Source organism: Lineus longissimus, chromosome 10, assembly GCF_910592395.1.
Source record: "Lineus longissimus chromosome 10, tnLinLong1.2, whole genome shotgun sequence".
NCBI lineage: Eukaryota > Metazoa > Nemertea > Pilidiophora > Heteronemertea > Lineidae > Lineus > Lineus longissimus.
In genome coordinates, this window is record NC_088317.1 from 18,601,006 (window position 1) to 18,623,187 (window position 22,182).

The window sequence follows — 22,182 nt, forward strand, 5'->3', positions numbered from 1 at the left end:
GTTAAAGTACATTTCATCTAAGTTGACCTGAATTACGTGTACACTGAAGGGCAATGTCTATTCAAAATGTACAAGTTTACTTTACCTTGTGTGCCACCACCTCATATTCTTAAAGTTGAATTTGAATTTGAATTGAAATTTTTCATTTAAATGCAGAGGAAGCTTTGCAACTTTGGGTAAAATAAACTTCTGGTCTTTGGATAGAATACCAGCAACATTTATAAACTGGACAAAACTTTTACAAATCTAGATTCTATACGTTTAAGACAAACACTCTGCAGTAAGAACAACCTTAGGTCATGGAGTAAATCAAAAATATCTCAGTTTGCCTTCCAAAGAAGTTTATGCAGACCTGAATATATCGGTTACCATTCTTTTCTTTTGTTCCCCTTAGATTCAATATTGCAGGCAAACAACAGTTACAAAGCTCCCAGCTAGTGAATTAAATTTTATCCTTGATCTAGCTAGCAGATGCTATCTGCGAGGATCCTTCACATTAAACAACGCATACCTGACCTTTACGGCTTCCTTTCAAGTATAATTTTCCCAATAAAGCTCACATATGCAAGACGAACACTGTCTTTGGTCTTACATATCAGATATTACTGCAACGTGTTTGACCAAAATTTGAAAATACATATCATGAAGCCCATCAACTCAGAAAATGATTTGAGCAATTGTCACACAAAAATAATGAATTTTTTTCAGTTGTCATGAAAAGTTTTGACGATATAAATACCTACATTAAAATCACTAAAATCACCAATTTTACCATATTTAGTGCCAATTTTAATTATCTAAAGCAATGACGAAATTCCATTTTCAAATCAGCAAGATGTCAAGGCAATTATGAAAATATCCAGTTTCGTAACTTTTATTTCTGTGTGGGTTGAAAACCAATCATTTTGAAGTTTGGGCACAGGTAATAAGCTGAAAGGTAATGCATAAATGCTGCAAAATATCATGGAGAGTTTTGGCCAATTGCATCGGGGGCGCTGAAAATAGGGAAGATTTGCTGAAAACATAAACAAAACATTCTGGAACAATCTCTGTACAAGTACACTGGGTAAGGTGAAGGATCCCAAAACCATTCAACCATGAAGCGACATCTATCGACAAAGTTCCGTAATTACAAAATGACATCGTCTATTCTACTAATAGGAAAGCGGTGAGCCGTTCGTGCCAGAAGTACTTTTTAAAACGCGCAAGATTCACGATGGCTAGCTCAGGAAAACAACAAAAACTCTGCAGTCTAGAGAAGCGTTTTTCAAAAACAAGGGTGAATCATGACTAATTGTAGGTAATTTTTGGTCCAAGTTTTTTCAAACACTCAGTTGTATCTACAGGCACTTAAGTACCTCAGCTTAAATGAGTTACAAACATTCTAAGTGAGCAATAAGTGAGTTAGCTAGAGGTCTAAAAACTTCATTTCAGTCTGAGAGTACTGAAAATTGCTGTACATTTCTGTATAGTCTATGGAAAGTTGTATAGCAAATACCAGCAAACTGGACATGAAACGAATGGTAATAAACTTGTGATTGAAAATTTGCTAGATTGTGCAAAATATGCGTCAGCACAGAGGTCTAAAGTTGCTCACATACATTTAAGCTATATACATAATCAAAATATCTCTCTCTATGAAATTAAAACTATCACTTGATAATAACTTTATTATTAATATCCAAAGGAGAGAACTGTGTTAATTTCCGCTGACTCATCGAAAAAACGGAACGAAAAATTCTAGATTAAAAACTGACTCTACCTCTAATCGATCTGCTCTGGCTACTTTCTGCTGGTTGCCCATATTTTGTTGCTGGCCTAACACCCCCTGGTTGGCGGAAACTTGAGCGTTAGACTGCGCCAGAGAGACCTGCGACTGTTCAGATGTGGGGAGCATCCCCGTCATCCCCTGCAGCGGGGAAGACATGTTGTAAGGACTAAAAGCAGCTGTCTGGACTGGGTTGAAGTATGGATGAGCCTAAAAAGACACAAATAGGCGCTACTTTAGTTTTCAAATTACAAATCTCAAATACTGCCAATCTAAGGCCGCACTGACCACATCTCGACGTTTGTCCGTTTGAGATGAGAACGCAGCCAAGAAAACCAACTTCTCTTTCTCAACTTGAAACAATTCAACTCCAACTTTAACGCATTCCCTTCCTTTTGCACTTTTGAATGCAGAAATTCGCAAGCAAATCTGGAATCAAAATGTTAACATTACTCTGCCTCTTTTCAGGCTGCAGTGGTACCCTCTCTAGCATTAGTTCGCATGAGACGAAAATACTGCAGCCAGCCACATCATACAACCTATTGTTGGACCTTCAGTGCTTTTGACTTCAACTATCTCAGTGCTTTTGACTTTGACCACTCTTGGTGCTTTTGACTTTCAACTAATTTCAGTGCTTTTGAATTTTACCAGTGAGAGCTTTCAACTTTTACCTTATCAATAGCTATTGTCAGCTAGCAGTGCTAAAATGAGCCTAAACCATCACATCTTAGCAGTGTGAAACCAGCCATTCTTTCTACAAGTTATCAGTGGTTCACTTGATAATTTTGTGGTTAAATTTTATCAGTAGTGGACTGTTTTTAGGGTCATAAGGATGAAAGGGGTACACTGGGTCCAAGCATCCAAGCCATCATCTTTATGTGTTTGGTTATGGCCTAAAAGAGGAATGAGAGCAATTTGATGAAGACTATATGGCTATGAACCACAAACTACAGGCTGGGGGGGACGGGACTTTCCAAACAGTACATACAGCAGGTATATAAAATATTATGACTAACTTTCATCCTTATGAACTTAAAAACCACAGCCAGTAAAACAACTCCATTTCTGAATTCCTTGATTGAAATTCCACAGTAATTTATCCATAATCAAAAACTAAACTATCTTTATGTCTTTTGCCAAATTCTATTATTTTGTTCACCCTTATTTTACTATGACGTCATAAGCTTACACCGCATGCATCTTTGAATGGCTAGCAAGCTTGGAGTGCAAAATGGGACACATACAACATGCATAGACACTGACGAAGGGAAGAATCATCAATGCTTTGACAAAGTCACCAATCGTCAATATTCGCCACTTTGCTAAAACACTGACAGAAAATATCATCCTGGAAATGTTCACAAGCGTATAATTCTCACAATCTTTGCAGCAGGCGCAAAGAGCAAACGTAAACAGCACAAAAATTATCACACTAAAAAGCATCTTTTATAACAATATACAAGAATAGCAAGACAGACCAATTGGACAATTCAAACGATAGAGCTGCAAAGATTTCCAGGTTGAATGAGTCTGCAACATATTTTCAAAAGAAATTCATTGAACTAAAATTTGGCTGAAAATAAAATCTGCAGAGCGTGTTAAGGCGGGGGTCTGTGGGTCTGGTTGGGAGCAATGGCTGCAGCTTAGGCTGAAAAGAATCGTAAGATAGCTTTACGACATTGACTGAAAATCGCTAAAAGTTTCACCCCTATTGACTTTTTTCGATTTGCAAAAACTCCAGGGCAGGACCAAATTGAAAGAGCGATTTGCTCAAACCATCCCCACCATGAAGGGAAAAACTTCCATGTCAATTGATCCCACTCTCATGTCCTTTGAAAAACAAAACCAATGATATCTGGCGGGAACACCCTCACAGTAACCCTACTGTTGGAGCAAATTTCACTGAAGCTGGCATTATCATCTTCGTCTAGACAAGTGCCGAGTCTACCTGAACCTGATAACCAATCAGCAATGGCTAAGTAATGATCAACGATGATAGATGGGGTCTACAACGTGATCGATGGCACAAGTCCTCGTGTTACGGCTTATCTTTCTGTGGAAAACCCATCGATATTCACAGCAAAAAGTTGTGGAAAATGTGCAAACTCACGTCCACGTTACTTTGATTTGAATCGGGAGGTGACATTTATGATATATGCTTGTTTTGAAAACTAACTTCGGCTGGCAAGGTAGTGAGTTCATGACAACCCTTTAACTTATGACCTCAAGCAATAATGATTGATCAAATTTCAAAAACGCAAGTCACTGCTGATGAACAGACCAAAGGCAAAATAATCGCTCTATGATCTATGACTATATTCCGATAAAAGTTCTGATGAAAATAAAACTGAATCTTTCGTCATCATTGTCGGTAACATGGTACTAAAATAAACAATCAGCCATGAACTGAGTGTTCCGAAGATTTGGCAGCAGAGTCGCTGTTGACTAATCCAAACCTGACTCACACGACGTGAGTGAGTAGGTCCATCACCAAGACCATGTGGCAACAATCCCAAATTATGAATCAAGATCTCGCAGAATTCAACAACAGATCCAACCTTAGTTTACTGAAATAAACTGTCTATTGATGCACTGTTTTGTATTGAATGTGCCAGTGTCTTGACATGCTTTCAAAACTCTTATGTATCAAAATATCACAAAATATTTCTCAACAAATCCATCCTAACTTTACCTCAACCTACTGTTTATGCATGTACTGTTTTCAATTAAAACGTATCATCATTTATTGAACTTGGAACAAGAACACAACCTCACCAAAAGATCGCTTGATAAACTGATAACCACTGGATTTCTGGGATGATGAGCGATTTCAATTTTGAAAATGGGTTTTTAATTTGATCAAACTAGGTTAATAGTGACAGGGGCACTCTGGGGCATCTTACTGCCGTCGCTGATTTTCGTCAAAATTCACTTGATTTGTATCTCATTTGATTTTCGGCGACATATTCTACGGCGCATTCAATATTTGTATCATTTGTGGTAGCTGGCCTGGGAGCATTTTAACCCACTCTTGCAGATATCTTAAATTCAGCTTAGGAACTGACTTTGGAGTTTATCAGAGTCAATTACAGAAAAGTAACCAACTATAGCTTGTCCATTTTTACAGTTTCCACATCGGAATTGGTGCATTAAATCTCTAACTAAAAGACAAAACCTTAAATTATCAAGAAAAAACTACTTTCTGAATGCGAGACTGCTTTAAAAACACCAATTTTGACTCCTTGCTCGGCCCCCAGCACAAATATCAGACAGCAGCTGTTTGCGAGTAGATTTCCCTTCTGTCATTGGGCCACAGGTAACTAACACAGCACATTGCTACTGGAATTTCACACTTTTTTATTCAATTTACTTCATCTTACATACATCAGCCTATACTAAATGTACCTGTGATTTTACCAACTTCAGCTGGTGTGGACTGACATTTTTTCATTTTTTGCAGGTATATATCTACTGGCATGGGGTAATTCTAGCTTTTTCGTTGTTTTTAGATGTTGGGGTAAAAATGAGCCGGAGATACACACACATGACTGACTGAGCAAAGATTAAGGGTGATGAGAGCTCATTTGCTTAAGCTAAATCAATCAACCACCCTGCAGTGAAATTGCTCGATAAATGTAAAAAAATTTTAGAATTATGTATTACTCAAATTTAACCCAGTGTTTTTTTCATGCCAGTTTTTTCAAAAATTTCATCCCATGCGACAATGATACTCGAAGATGTAATCATAACAGAGATTAAATATTCGCAATGTCATGGAAGAGAGCAGACTTAATATCCTGCTCCTTAATCCATCTGAAAGCTGTGTCAACAGAACAAATGACCACCTTCCACTCGGGTTATTCCTAACAACCCACTCACTTAACATTCAGCTGAAAGTGCCGTAGGGAAATGCACTTGTAATGAACCCAGTAGACTAATATCTCGTGGTGTGTAGACCAGTTTGGTTTTGGTACCAATCGAGATTGTATGTTATAAACTGCATTACTTTAGTGTGTCAAGATGCAAAGTAATTATTAACTACATGCGATGATCTAGAGGATGTGTTGAGGAATCCTCCAAGGAATAGTTGGTCAATGACATTTAGTGCCAAGACTTCAAACCAACCATCAACCTTGTAACAGTTTCAATGCTTCAGATTGGTGACAAATATGACTGATATAAAGACGTTTGAAGTAGTGAAGAAAGTGGAGAAGAAATGCATTGACAGCAACAGGGAAAAGGCCAGTCTCTAAACCGCTTTGAGTATGCTTTCACAGAAACAACTGCCGTCGCCATTGAATTGTAAATGGTAAACATAACGTTGTCAGTTAAAAGGTTGGAGTCCCTGCAGCAGTTAGGCATCAGCAAGATGCAATGAAATCCATAGAAACCTTTTGAGGTAGGAATAACAAGGGGATTGCTGGTTATCTGTTGTGGAGTCACCATCTTTGGTGAAAATTGTAGAGGCCATGAAAACAGGTTCAGTCAAATAAAGGATAGAGAAAGGCAGATGCAGAAGCGTATACGGTAAGCTGGAATATTCTCTCTCAAGACTCCTGCCCAGATTGCAGACAAACAAGAAAATACGCTACAAAGCTTCTATTTCTGCTGGCAAAGTGGCAAGGTTTCACCTTGTGGTGAATACTGATAAGTGAGAAGTTTGACTAGTTGTTACTGCTATTCTCGTTAACTAATTACAACAGGTGAAACACTGGCACCTGTACAGTAATGTTAAAATAGGTGAGGCAAATTACCCCTAAAGCTCCAAGGCAATCTAAGCCCATCTCACATCACCTTCAAGATGAAGCAATTTCCGAGACACCATTCTTAAAAGTGGATTAAATGAAAGAAATGGCAACAACATTTGAGATTTGCGATTGTCAACCTGGGGCCCCCTCCCAGCTGTCCACCAATGATGAAGTCCATCCAAAGTTGGAAAAAATCCTAATGAATCAATGAGTACTTATATACACAAGATGTACAGCCTGGTTATGGCAAACCTACGCTGAACCCAGCGCCATTCAATATTCAAATGATGCCTCAACCCAGACACATCATGGCCATTTGAATCTAATCGAATCGGAGATCAAAGTGAGAGACGAGTCGTTTCAAATGCCATAACCTTGTTAAACATATAGAAGAGCCTTCAAACACAGAAGGGGCAAGTCCCGTCTCATGAAAGTCAATAGTGATATCTTTCGAACCATAAGATCTAGCATTTCCGAAGGACACAACAGGCCAGACAAAGAATATTCACCATAAAGGCATTGGTAAGGAAGTAGTATTTGATGGTGTGGTTGTGTCACCTGTTCTGAACGTCTCTCAATTAGTCAGATAGTGAGACATACTTGTCTGACTCTGAATAATTCATGAGAGGACGGCGGGGACATCGGATAGAAATCAAAGGCAACAAGTCTAATCAAGTCTGTGAGGAGTTCTCTACAATGTTTTCTGATCGAGCAATCCAGTCTAGCCAATGACAATCTGATCAAGTCCTGTTTTTTCATGCGATAGGTATCATAGTCAACCGGTCAGGAGTACTGTTAAGGGGTGGCATGTCCTACAGTAAGGTCGTAGCCTCAAGATTTAGGGGTTTGGGGTTTGATACCTTGCATTGCCACAAAATGCAGCAATGGTCACTAGAGCAGAGACAGTATCTTCACCAGAGGTTACAGAAATGCAGCTCGCTGAACCCAACGGATCAATGCAATAGCTGCAGTATTTAGAATGAAATAAGGCACAGTGGGCCCTCGGTCGGAGACCACCCCGCTTCTCCTCTTTTAGAGGTCAGAGCTGGCATTGACTATTATGTTGGCAAACTGCCGGTAGCCAGTTTTTGGTGGCACTTGGCTGTGCCAAGATATTGCACCCCCAACTTTGATGGAAACAGCCCTAAGTCTTGGTGTAATGTGCTACTAAGGTAATACCAGACTTGGATATTTTTAATCAAGATATGATAAGATATAGTTATAAAATCACATGATGTTTCAAACATAGCCCATGTTCATATGTTGCAATTCGATATATCGCAAAACAAATCAATATAATCATACCGTAACAAAACTCTTACGCAACAACAGAAATTATAGTATCTTTTAGCTTTAAAAACATCAGCAAGTCAATGTAAATATTACATAGTCATCTACATGCCAACAGCAGTCACCATGAACATACTAAATATCAAGCAATAATCCACATAGAAACATCCCTAGAAATAATATCACTCCAGGCAGTCTGCAGCTGGGGAGAAAAAATTCTCATGTCTCATGTCTCATGTCTCCTGTCCCCACCCATGATGCACTCAATGGCACGACGCACCACGCTCTGATACTAATGATTGCGCTCAAGGGGAGACAGACAGTTGAGGCATTCATTGATTATAGTAAGACGCATTGATTGGCGATAGATCTCCTATCGATTGATCGTGGCAGTGAACACGTGGACTCAGCGGGTTCTGTGCTGTACTTTTAGCCACGACTGTTGCAATACGCAAACAAAATTGAAATCGGTCTGTCATTACGAAAACAGACACGAGGCATAATATAACAGGGGACCTTAGATTAGATTTCTGTCAGTGTTGGTGGAGGGCTGACAGCAATGTTGGCAATCAACTCTAGCTTCTTTCACCTCTGGGGTTGTGGGTTCTGCTCCGGCATGGAGCACGTCATCGTGTGATAGAGGCAACTCTCACTGATAGTGATACAGTTCCTTCGGTGTCTTTTGCCTCTTTCATAACAACAAGGCTTTGCCAACCGAAGTTGTCAGCGCAAATATCTGAATCACACCAAATACGCAATCTACCAATACAGGAGCCCTTGCTCAACCTATATCAACGCAGATTTGATTATTTGCACTTAAACGGTTACATTGAGGAGCTCCTTCTGAGACCCATATCAACCCACAGTTCAACATCCCAAGCAGAGTTCAGCATTCTTCATTTCAGGACCTGACAGCTTAACTTATATTTATCGTTCTGGCGATTGCGCTGGCCTGGTACTTGTGGAGGTAACCTGGCCCCAAATCAATAATCTTTCCATATGTAACCAACACTTCACGGCAAAGTCATTATTGGATGGAGAAGTGTTCTAGGGTAATTGGCATTCATAGAGCTATGGTTTTATGGATACATGGACTTGATGGAGTGGTCAGTCCTTGCAGAGGAGGTCAGGTTGAACTGAGTTAGCCATAACAAGTCTGGACCAGGACGGTAGTGCTTGTTGCACCAACAACCTCAGGCAGTTTCAGCCAGATTAAGACAGTAGAGTTTGGCATTGATGGAGTGGTCAGTCGAAGCAGAGGAGGTTGGGTACGACCTGAAGTCGACGAGAAACCATGGTAGTCTCTTTTGGAAAAATGTTTTTAGTGTCAGTTAGTTTCAATCAGATGAAGGTGAAGAATTTTATAACAAAGGCTTTATGAATACCTGGACTCAATGGACTGATCATTCCAAGCAGAGGATGTTAGATATGTCTGGACCATCTTGACGAGGGGGGGGGGGGGTGATGTCTGGGTAGGCCTGTAGTATGGCCTGGCTGTGGCTTTCTCAGAAATCACCAGATGACATGAAGAGGTGGAGTAGATGCAGCAAAGTCTGACCAGTATCCTCAGTCGGGCTACTGACGCAGCAGACTCTTGACCAGTAAACGCTTTGAGGTTTGGGTATCCAAGTCTGATGTGTGTAGGGGGTGGGGGAGGAGGGAGTTGTATCTAGCACAACCCTTTAGTGATCAGAAACATCCAAGCCGCCACCATACAACATAACTGAACTCTCAAAACAAGCTTCTTCTCCTCTTTCTCAGAACTCTTCATTTGCAACAGGATATAGCATAGCTATTTGATATTCATAGCGGCAGCTCTCAAGATATATCAAGCCAGCTGAGGACAGGAGCATCTGATCCAATGAGGGCGGCCGTCTGCATGTCTGAGAGGATGCAAGGAGATCCGACGGTACCAAGATTTGGAACAACATCACGTGGAAAAGCAGCTTTTAGTAAGATTTTGACCACTCATTGTAGAGATAAACTCTGTTTTGGCCGCTTTTTAAAAAGGATATTGCCACCAGTTCTCAAGCAGCCCCAGTGTTGATTAACATCAAGTGGTCAGCCATGACTGTTATAAGCCTGAATCATGGTGGATTGACTCCAGTTTCTATGAATTCATGAAAATTTCAACTGTTCCTGGAATCCTTCATTTTTGAGTTCGACGGCTATACATCTGAACAGATTGAACAGAATTAAACTTGATTATTTGAAGTTTATCATCATGAAATCTGTGTGAACACTTGTTTTATTTGGTGTTTGCACTTAATACCAAACATCAAAATTCAATTTCCGAGGGTTAATCGCCAGATGAGCCAGCACTCTTTACACTGCTATTCAAAAAGCCAGAGCTCTATGGGGAATATCAGAACGGTCTCTAACTCACCAATTAAACAAGTCAAAGATAATCACATCAAATTTATGACATCATCAACATAATCGGCTGATTAAGAATAAAACCTGATAAAAATCTGATGATTCAAGCCATTTTTCACAGCTAACCATGTGCGGCTGAAGGCAGTGGTAGTTTGTGCATTTGTCACCAGATGGTGTGGTTGGAAAGTTTTGTTCCTTTCGATGATTCACGAGAATCACTGGGAATTGCGACATTCTTGATGCCATGGTGACTGTCAGACAATGAAGGATACCTGGGGAGAAGTCACTCAATCACATATCATGCTCCCCCAGAACACCACAGAACATTGAAGATATTTGCCTAACCCCTTGTCCTGGAAATAGCCTGGACAACTCAAATAGATTCAATGAAGACTTCGTGGAGCATGTGCTAGGCAGGTCTTACCTTACCCTTACACATGAGACAGAAAAATGGGTTTGGAGCCTGAATCTCCAATAGCTGACCAAAGTTACTTCACCCTTGATGTACCTTACCCTCTATTCGAACATTATATACACCTACATTTGTAGGTCATGTTACAGTATCAGGCAGGGTCAAAACAATCATTTACAACAATGTTAGGACGGTTTTTACAGGCAATGGGTAGTTGTGATGGCTTGGCAGCAAGCATGGTTATTTTACAGGCGGCAAAAAATCAGACTTGCAATTATGGAGAAATCGCATCTGACTCTTTTGAGCAATTGATTTCGGTTATTTTTGGCATTGGTGACAGCAAAACTCATCTTTCAATTATTTTTCAATTATAACGATGACATACATGTATAGGGTATTGTCGATCTTGCTTCGTCAAATTTCACCGATAGGACAGTTATCTCAGATAACTTGAAATCAGTCCATTTACTTTACCTTTCATTTAAAATGGGCCTTATCTTGCTCAATTGTAAGCCCATCCACATCAACAACTGAAGTGAAAGGAGCCTTTGAATACCAGTATTTAACTCTGCATGCTATTTCAAACTAGTTGAAAGGCACACGTCCAGAAGTTTTCAACAGTCATGAGCTAACCCTTCTGACTGAGCAGCATACTAAACGAAGCAAGTGCTTTAAACTTATTGAAAGCAATTGGCTGCTTGACTAAGTTTACAACTCAAAAGCAATTACATTTTTCAATTGAAATCATAAAGTTTTAAGGCTTCAATGAAAGCAAGTGCTTTTGAATTTATTGAAAGCAACTTTCTAGTATTCATTTATTCAACCCAATACCTTAGGTTTCAAGAAAGTACCACATTTAGAACTTTTAAGCTATTTCATTACAGGTATTATACAAGTGACTTTAGCGGAAGCACCTCTAAGCACTCAGCGATTGGTAGAAAACTTTCGTAACCACTGACCATCATATATGATTGCCCGGGTAGCACCGATGGGGACGACCCATAGCTGTAACTTTTTCCGCTCGGTTCAACAGCCCAAAAAGAGAAAAATACACAAGATTAAAGATAGTGAAATAAGAGCAAAATATTCAAAAGCGTTGCTGTTCATCGATGGTAAAAAACATTGACAACAACAAAGTAGCAAAATTCAGTAAGTTTCTAAGTTGGACCTTGCTGGCAAAAATTAGGAAAATAATCAGTGAGGGTGATCAGTTATTTCCTGTAAAAAATTAACAAAATTTGTGTTGTTTAGTCTTTGCAACCACCACCTATCACATTATTTCTGAGTGAGCTAAATAATTCATGAAAGCATCACATCATAACCACCTCGTCAGAATACCAACTTTCTTGCCTGTAACATGACTGCAAGAAGTTCGAATCAGACTTCTCGATCTGCTCTGGCCTCCCCTCTTTGACGAAAACTTCCAACTCTTGCACTTTAACAACTTGGCAATCTCGGAAAATACCAGACCTTCAAGCCAAGTCTTTAATATTGACCAAGAACACTGATTTCTACCTGACCGTCAGAACAGCCAAAAAGCCCAAAACTAAATTAACATTTTGTTCAGCTTTTGTCTCAAGTCCTCTGGATATTTCAGGAAATCTGGATTTTCTCACAGGAAACCAAGAAACCACTAGCTAGAAGTCTTCATGTTGTGACTAGAGCGACATTCAACATCAAAGCGATTCCCTTTGTTGAAAAAGTTCCAAGTCTAGCTGGGCCAACAAAGTTTCCATCAACACAGGAAGAGGCGAGGATTTCAACCCCAATGTGTAACATTGATCAACAGCACTAAATCCCACTTGACTGTCAGAACAGCCCATCATTATACACCACATATGTGATTATTAACAATTTGTAAGCACAACAGACTGCTTTTCCAAGTTAATTAGAAAAGCTTCCCCAGCGAGGGCCATTAAAATGCCAGGTGCGGGTTGAGCTCGGATATTTCCCGGGGACTGCTATGAGGAACTGTAACGTCACTATGGTTTCAACTTAACACCTGTTATACGTTTTAATTCACCTCTAATTAGTATCTTATCAAGTATGAGTTATAATGAGGGACACAGGTGATGTCAATTGGTGAAATTCATGAGTCCATGGCACGTCAAATATTGTCTATATCATCGAAAGTTCCCATGAATACATCATGCTTTAACATCAACTTTTCTGAGGAAATGTATGTCGGAATACTGTCAACTTTGCTGAAACGGTTTGGATTCAGGAAGCAGGCGATACATACTGGTTTATTGTAATGTCGCACGGAAAGTCATCTGCTATAATACCTAATTATCTATAATAACCTGGATAGATTACGGAATACTGTGTGAATTTTATTGCAATATCTGCAAAAGAGCTTATTATCTGAGTGTAAACTGCTCCCATATGGCCGGAAATTCATCATTAATATCATTAAGTTGTAAATCAACTTTTAATTAATATTTTCAAAGGAGTCAGATCTGAAATGCCTTAGCCCTTCTACATCAGCCCTGGAAAGATATATGATGTTCTTCTCCACCTCAAGGACAGTCTGGATCACAGTGACAGTATACATGTAGCTGGGAGGATATTCATGAGATATTCTATGAATATCCTGAAATTTCAATTGCCATACTGATCACCTATAATAAATCATAGCGAATTTAAAAACGGTGACATGTTCACCAAGTCCCAGAATGCCTCGGAGTCTACCTGTTCTGACCCACAATGCACCACAGCCATCCATCTTGTTTAATCACGCTATCAAACTCAATGATGCGACAAGGTGCGTCTAGACAGTCAGGAGATGGATCATCTGTTTGCTAGATAGAAGGGCTCGGGGCAACTTGTTCCACGCTGGAAGCCATGTTTAAAATCATTTTAATGAGGCTGTATTGGTCACATGACAGAACCATTGGAAAGTTCATGAAAATGTTCTACAGATTAATTTCTGATAGAAGTGGTTCTTCAGGTTTTTATTTTAGTCATTCCTCATTGAAGGGCTTGGCTCTCGGTCACTGCATATGTATCAGATTCTGCTCAGGAATGCTCACTAATCAAATCATGCTAATTTCATTAGTCCATCCTGGCCAATGTCATCATAACAACTCTTGGGAATCTGCTCAACAGCAAGTGTCCACCAGACCCTTTCCTGTGGAATACTTCAACAATTTTTTGTTGTAGGAATCTTTTTGGTCGTTGCATTTTTTCCTCTTCACCTGGAATTGGAACACCTTATCAAATCAAGTTGATTTCATTAGTGTATCTTGTCCGACATCATCTGGGCAATTCTGGAAAACTTGCGTAATGGAAACACGCAAATGTCACTGTAAACTATTGCCATTTTTTGCAGAAACCCTTTTCGGTCACTGCCCCCTATACCCATGATATTTCCCTTAAGTAAGCCAGATCAAACCAGGTTAATTTCATTAGCATGCAGAATACATTCTGCCTAAGATCATCATAACAATACTGGAAAACATGTTATAGGAATATACAAGCCACCAACAAACCCTTCCCAAACAGACACTCTAATTTTTTTTTTTGTGCAAACCCTTTTTGGTCATTGTATCTGACTCTTCATATTTCCCTTCATCAGGATCCAAATTCAATCATGCTAATTTCATTATCGCATCCTGTCTAGCATCTGACGTCATTGACTTTTGGTATCTAGAATACTTACAAAGTATGAAACATAGATGTGAGATGGCATCAAGCAACCTGAAATCAGGCCACCTTTCTATTAGTATAGAGTGTGTTGAGGGCTGCCGGAGTGGCCCCTGTCACCACCAGGTACAACATTCGATTCCTGGCCAGTCCCAGTACCCACATGTGATAGAGAGAGCAATATTTCAAAAAGTATCGAGTAAAGAATTTGTTGTAATTTCTCGAGTTGGGTATAGAGAATGGACAACTAGTGTTGACTCTGACCAGCCCTACTGGCTTCAGCCGATATCATACCTTTCAACCATTGCTTCTTACTGGCTTAGCTAGGCACAGCCAGTTCCAGGGAAACTCTCCATAGAGAAAGCCAACATCCTTTCAACCTCGATCTGAATAGCTCGACAATAACGCTAACTCCTTCCGCCACAACTGCACCTGAACAGCTGCACATCTCTGACCACTAATCGTATTCTTATTGGCTTAGCTTGCTTGGACAGTTGTCATGGGAATCTATCTGTGGATCGGGAGGCAAAATAGCCTTGTTGGGAACTTTAAGGAGCCACCAACCTTTGCCACCATGTCCGTACCACTCCTCACCTTGCCAGCCACACAACGATGACCAGCCCGATGATATCACACCTTTCCCAATCATCGCTTCTTATTGGCTTAGCTATGCTGAGCCACATCTTAGAGGAAATCAATCTGGGGATCTAATCTTATACCTTCAAAGAGTCCTGGGTGGCAAGCTGTCAGAAAAACAGGGTCTGTGTGATGTTGAAATTGATGTCTTATTGTGATGATACTGAACCAATTTACCAGCTTCTTGTTATGAATCTGGCTTTAGATATTTAAGGAGAAATGGTGGAAGCAACCGCTTGCCAGTGCCAAGATCATCGTCTGAATGTTAGAGATGCATGTTGCCCGATGCTGAAAAGGTCTGAAACTTCAAAAATAACATCAGCAAAGTAAGATGTGCGATGGGTTTCTCATGCAACGTAGTCAGACAATTTCAAGCCATGCATTAGCAACAATTTCGTCATTTTTCAAAATGTTTACCATTCACATTACAAAAGCACTGAGCATGATTGGATTACGCAATATATAGTGTAAAACCAGACAGTAGCTGTCAGAACTTCCAAAATGTAATGCTTTTTAGCCTTACACCCCACTTTCCCGAATGGACTTCTCTTGCATTAAGAGGAAGCATCTTTACAAGGAAATAGAGGTGATGGAAGAAAAGAAGTGACACCACTTTAAAAGTCGTGACGTCTCATGACCGATTTTACAGAATAAAATGTTGTGAACACTGACCATGAGATAAGAATGCCCGGCAGGCCCCCCGTAGGGTGACGATGTGTAGCGCTGTATATTTCCGTTTGGTTCGTCAGCCAAAAAAGAGAAAAAACATGTCAAGATTAAAGCAAAATATCAAACATTTCAATGGTTAGTGACAATGGTAAGGTGAAGTGGTACAAACATAGCCCCTACACCAAAAAATATCATAGGATTTGGCCAAATCTTTAAGCGTGGTTTTTGGATTATGTTATCAACGAAACGTAGCCGAATGGAATTCCTGGCCTAAAAATAAATTGTTGGTTTGGTTTGCTAAAATGAAAAATATGAATTTTAGAAAGCTAAATTTGGAGCCAAGATTTCCGGAATTCAAATCTATAATAATGGTCAGCTGTTTACAAATTCAATAACATTCTATTAATGAATGATCTGAAAGAGAAGCTTTGGTTTTGCAGCAGTATAGCTATTTCTTTGGCAGCCCTCCCAAGTGAAAGACTAAAGAATTTGTAACTTTATGACTGGCATGCAATCTGTCTGTTGCAGGCGAGATATAACGGAATACGCCACATATTTATGGCCAAGCACAAAATGCCAATAACCTGAGCACCCCCACCCCAATTCCATGCCGCACAAAAATAATATGTATTTTGTCGCGACATCCTGACGACAGTGCGGCAACTCCACCTTGTCAGGCAATATCTGGGTTCTAATACCCGTTATTGAAAGCCTCTCACCGGTACAAACCGGTAGGAACGACACGCCATAATGACGGCATAAAGTGCCTTGTTTTTCTATGCCATAAAGTCTTCGATATGCCGCAGTGAAAAAAATGTTGTGTGCGTGAATGTCTAAATGGCATGGACGTACTTCCTGTCCTTCAGGGTTGGTTTGGATAATTCTGATGCCAGAAGAGGGCTGTTAAGTCCATCGATCACACTCAGTGAGGCAGAGAGCAGGAAGACTAGGGATAGTTTAGTGGACTCAACTCTGGATGGGAGGACTTAACTTGGATAATGCAATATCTGAACATTACGGATATCCCTGGCATCATGCTTAGAGCACCAGGCTTGTAACCAGAAAGTTGTTGGTTTGACTCTTGGGAGGATCACTGCTGTTTCATCTTTGTGTCCTTGAGCAAAATGCTACACTCTACAATACTACAATTCCTATCCCATTGGCTGGTACTAGAAGGTACCCCTCCCTGAAAGTAACAGACAAATTATAGACTATGAACCAACTGAAGTATTTTGAAAATATTTATAAGAATATTTTGATGAACCTCAACAAGATTAAGGAGAGGAGTAGACTGGCATCCAATTTCCCCCTCGATCCACTGCCTCGTCAGATGCAGGTGAACTGTATCCCATAATCCCTCATTCATCACAGTGGATCAGATACATCGCCTCTGGCATCAACAACCAATCACAGCAAGAATTTAATCGTGGCAATATTTTTCAGGACATGCGAAACTCAAAGCGATATTTTCCCCAGCGCTTTGTCAGAAAGTTGTGCCACGATGTTGCAATGAATGAGCGCGTTTCAACGACAAAGGACCAAAAACGGTGAACCGTTGCCTGGAATTTCTTCATTAGGGTGTCGCCATGGTAACCAATAACAGGTAGATGAAAAGACAATGAAGCTAGGTTTTGCTGTCGGGGAAGCCTCGAGCAGACAGAATCGATCACATGTCTGGAAGGTGGGGATTGCAGGCGAGCCATGGGTGAAAGGGGTAGACGTCTGGGTGGAGTAGCAACGCCAGGCAGAGGAGCTGTTTCAGTGGAGAAACATAACTAGACATTGGAGGGGGAAGCTTTTGATGGATAGTCTTGAGGTCAATGATAAGACTGATGTATTGCTGATGCAGTCCTTCCCGATTGTGGTGGGGAGGAGGGAAAGAGCAACTTAGCAAATATAGATTCTCACAGTTTGGCTTCAAACTCTTCACCTTTTCACCTGCTTGACGAACAGTACACTTAACCTTGTCCCAGGGTTGCCTGAAGCAAACATATTGAACGTGCAATTCAATACACATTGTCAAGATTAATAGAAACATGGTTGATTTATCGAGTGCGTTGAATGTCAGTCATCTGCCAATCAGTGGATTTCTTGATTCCAACTTGGGGATAATTAGATCTTAATTGATTGGGGTGTACTATTTGGCTAGCGAGTCTGGATTTGACAAACAATGGTATGGCTTGGGATGTGGAGAGATTTAAAGGTTCAGATTCCCTTCTATTAGACAGGAACCCTATCATCTCACAAGATCGCAGCACATGACAAGTGAGGCGATCGGTCAGGTCACCATGATTTCACCCTGCAAGCATCGCACACAGCGAGCAGACAAAATGGTCCAACGTCCAGTACTGCAAGCATCGCACACAGCGAGCAGACAAAATGGTCCAACGTCCAGTACTGCAAGCATCCCACACAGCGAGCAGACAAAATGGTCCAACGTCCAGTACTGCAAGCATCCCACACAGCGAGCAGACAAAATGGTCCAACGTCCAGTACTGCAAGCATCGCACACAGCGAGTAGACAAAATGGTCCACCGTCCAGTACTGCAAGCATCGCACACAGCGAGCAGACAAAATGGTCCAACGTCCAGTACTGCAAGCATCGCACACAGCGAGTAGAAAAAATGGTCCACCGTCCAGTACTGCAAGCATCGCACACAGCGAGCAGACAAAATGGTCCAACGTCCAGTACTGCAAGCATCGCACACAGCGAGCAGACAAAATGGTCCAACGTCCAGTACTGCAAGCATCGCACACAGCGAGTAGACAAAATGGTCCACCGTCCAGTACTGCAAGCATCGCACACAGCGAGCAGACAAAATGGTCCAACGTCCAGTACTGCAAGCATCGCACACAGCGAGCAGACAAAATGTTCCAACGTCCAGTACTGCAAGCATCGCACACAGCGAGTAGACAAAATGGTCCAACGTCCAGTACTGCAAGCATTGCACACAGCGAGCAGACAAAATGGTCCAACGTCCAGTACTGCAAGCATCGCACACAGCGAGCAGACAAAATGTTCCAACGTCCAGTACTGCAAGCATCGCACGCAGCGAGCAGACAAAATGGTCCAACGTCCAGTACTGCAAGCATCGCACACAGCGAGCAGACAAAATGGTCCAAATGAACAAACCTAATCAGGATATAATAGATGGTTGATATCTGATAAGTGATAAATTATTTGGTGACCTGCATGAAAATCTCATTATTATCAAATATAAAAACAATGATTTCTAATATCATTCTGTTTTTGTGTGTGTAGATTCTGCAGTTTCCTGATGTGTAAAGTATTAAGTATACAAGGAAAAACCATGATAACTGAGATTTTCACATGACATCGATTCACCTTGGAAATAGATTCTCATGGCAAAAAAAGTAAATGATTTCTATTGTATATGATATGCTGTTCAAGCATTATTTGAGATTGTCAAAAAAAGATAAGGACAATAATTGCATCGTCTATTTTCATGATGCAAATTGTACTGTTTTGCTCTGTGAAAAGAAGACATCGTGAATGGGACGATCAGAGACTACCAAGACGAGTTTATAACAACCACAATCTAAACACCAGCCACCAGACAAATCCACTCATGCAACAGAAGTATGTTCGAAGTTGATAAAGTGACAGTTCTGAGAGACATCTCCAGAAATCACAACCTCCCCAGCCCCAATTCCTTGAAATAGAAGACAATATGAAGTGTTCCCTGTAGCTCCTCATGCAGGAAGGAAGACCTAGAAGTGCACCCTACCTATAAAAAATAAATAAATGAATAGTTTCAAAGGACATACTCAGACACTCAAACCATCTATTCTACACAGAAAAAAAAGACGTTATTGTTGTTGACTGTCCTGAAAAATGAACAAAACACCAAACCTAATCTCGTCACACCCTGTATAACGCCATCTATCTACAAAAACCAAAACCAACGCCGCAAAAACCAAACTTACCATCATTTGACGCAACTGACTTTCTTGAGATCCGCCGCTTTGTAAGTCATGGGCGTACAACAGACCACCAGAAAGACTGTTGACCTTTGACCCAGCTACACTGGCGCTTGATTGGACGGTAGGTATGGGTGTGGTTCGGACCTGCGTTTGAGGTTGCTGTTGAGGTTGTGGGTTTGTACCCCACGTCTGCAAGTTAGAAGGGTGCGAAGTTGTATTCTGTGTTTTATACAATGCCGTACTGGTGTTTTGTATTGTCTTAACCTTCCACTGCCGGTGTTAGATGTCACATTTTATGGAAAACCTATCATCTAGTGTCTTGGAACATGAGATTTGTGTCAAAGTAAGATAGACATAGCCTGTGATGCGTTCTATCCAACATCTTCTAGTCCTAAGTAGAGAGACATGTGGTTAAATAATTTGGAATGAAAATCGAACTGACATAGCGAGTTCTATCTGAGAATTCGCCTTCACCCAAACCAAAATTGTATTCAAAAACAAACATTTACTAAGAAATGTGACCAGACAATATTTCAAAGACTGAATCACAACTGTTTTTCTCACTTCAAACGACCAATTTCAAACATCAAAATTTCATGTGCTCAGAAACCACAGACATTCTCAGACGCAAACAGTTTCAATGATAAATAGAGGAGAGAGATTATTTCAATGAACATGGGCTGTAATCCCAGTGTATTCTTTACAAAAAACAGTACATAGTGTAAATCTCAATCATGTATACTTGAACTGAAATAGAGCAGTCATGAATTCACCACAACTTGCGACAGATTCATGTACATTTTGTACCGCATCTTGCACGGAATACACTGAAATATCCGGCAACTTCAATCAAACTGTCTATGAGCCTTAGATTCATTGCACCCCAAAGCCTCATAAAACCTAAATGCATAGGAATAAATTACGCGCCAGGAGATATGGCGTAATAATCCTAATTAAGATTTTAGGGAAAAAATTAATTGTGTGATTGATTAGGCGTGTGGAGAATGCTTTCACGGGTCGAAAACCTACACGTGTGCTTTGGGAAATCTGAATTTTAACACTTTACCAACATTTCAATGATTTTGAACAAAATTAACCAAACAGACATGAGAAGAAAAAGAAGATGTTAAATTGGTATTTTTATAAAAATTGTGATTCATAACTAAAAACTTGCCAAATGACTCACATGAATTCGCTATACGAAACGATTTGTTCAAATCTATCGAGAATTGAGCCATTTGGCATAGTTTTTTGGAATCGTGGTAAATTCTTGGCCGAGTTTGATGATTTAGGTGACTGGTTAGCAAAAAGTGTATTTGAAGGATACAAGCATATATTCACATGGGCAAGTCAAAGATTGAGACAATCGCCGATGACCAATGACTGATGACAGATTTGTCAATTGTCAAACTCTGCCACAGTCAGTTCAAAGCCCGGATTAAAATAATGGGTCTGGCGTGAGGCGAGAGACCTTGTCCTGGAAATCAATCCCTTGCCACAGAAACGCAAACAACAAAACCGACAAATCAACCTTTGAGGAGGAAGTTGATCAGTAAGAAGGCCTATGATGATGCCCCGAGGAGAGGACGCCGCAGTGTTGACAACCCCTCTGACCCCTAGTGGAGGATCAGGATAGCGAAACACCACTGGGTGTGATGGTAGCAAAAGCTGACCAGAAGAGAAGTCGAGAGAAACAACTAGACCATTCAGACCTTGTAAGAGGAATTGAACATCTTTTTTTAATATGATGACGATGAAAAGTTACAACACACAACTTCTCTGATCTGAAAATGAACTACTAAAAGTTAAGCGAAGCTCAGTGTCATTTCACTGAGGTTTACTTGAAATCATGTACATTTTCTTATTTAAATGTACTGGGAATCCAGTAAACTTGGGCAGATTAAGAGTATTTTGAAAACACTACACATTATACATTTATTTATTCAATGAAACTAACAGCAATAATAAAGCCAGGATGATTTCATTGCTTGGTTGAATTTACTGACGAGAGATAAATTTTCCTCAAAAAATTCGGAGATTCCAAGAATCCGAAATTTTGAAAAATAATTTGTACGCTAAAACTAAGTTGTCACGAAAATGAGACCATGGAATGGAATTGTTGAAGAGCTTTCCAACGAATGGTCATGTGGGTTCTTTAAAAAAAAAACTTCGGTACAAATTTCTATGCCCCGCACCTGATGTCACCATGCGGACTGCCTACAGATTGTTTTATCGCCATTCAGATGTCAGTAAAATAAAACCAGCCACGAAAACTGAACTAGGGTCACAATTACACATATAATATTACCAATATTATTAGAAACGTAGCATCTATGAGCATGGCAAAAGTCAAAAGCGTTGGCTAAAACTTCACCAGTGGATAACGAGAAGCACTGTGGTCTAAACATCTGTAGCACCGTAAATAACAATCAGCCAAGTGGAAAATACCTGTGCATACCAGACACTGCACGTGAAAACTTCGAGAACTCATGCAGAAAATTTACTAAACGATACAAAATTTCTTTTTATGTAAGAATTGTATAAGATGTTATGATGAAATTGATTGAAATTTGCTAGATGATTTGGTGTTTTTCAGGGATATTTGGCTCATAGGTTGGAGGTAACACACCACGTCTTAAGCAACTATACTTTCCTGAGCTTTTTGATGAAGAACAATTTGGTAAACCACGGAA

The 22,182-nt window shown here is 40.2% G+C and overlaps 1 protein-coding gene across 16 annotated transcripts in view; it reads right to left on the reverse strand.

Annotated features, from left to right (window-relative positions):
- LOC135495171 (muscleblind-like protein 2a) overlaps positions 1–22,182 on the reverse strand; it is a 111,403-nt gene that overhangs the window by 37,113 nt on the left and 52,108 nt on the right. For 10 of the 16 annotated variants that reach the window (XM_064783632.1, XM_064783631.1, XM_064783633.1 and 7 more), the window contains exons 4-7: positions 19,492–19,678; positions 15,547–15,624; positions 11,554–11,627; positions 1,763–1,978 (exon numbers count right to left, since the gene is read on the reverse strand). In XM_064783632.1, the coding sequence (XP_064639702.1) occupies positions 1,763–1,978; positions 11,554–11,627; positions 15,547–15,624; positions 19,492–19,678 (555 nt within the window). The remainder of the gene's footprint in view (positions 1–1,762; positions 1,979–11,553; positions 11,628–15,546; positions 15,625–19,491; positions 19,679–22,182) is intronic. The other 6 variants (XM_064783635.1, XM_064783638.1, XM_064783637.1 and 3 more) reach the window with 6 other exon arrangements.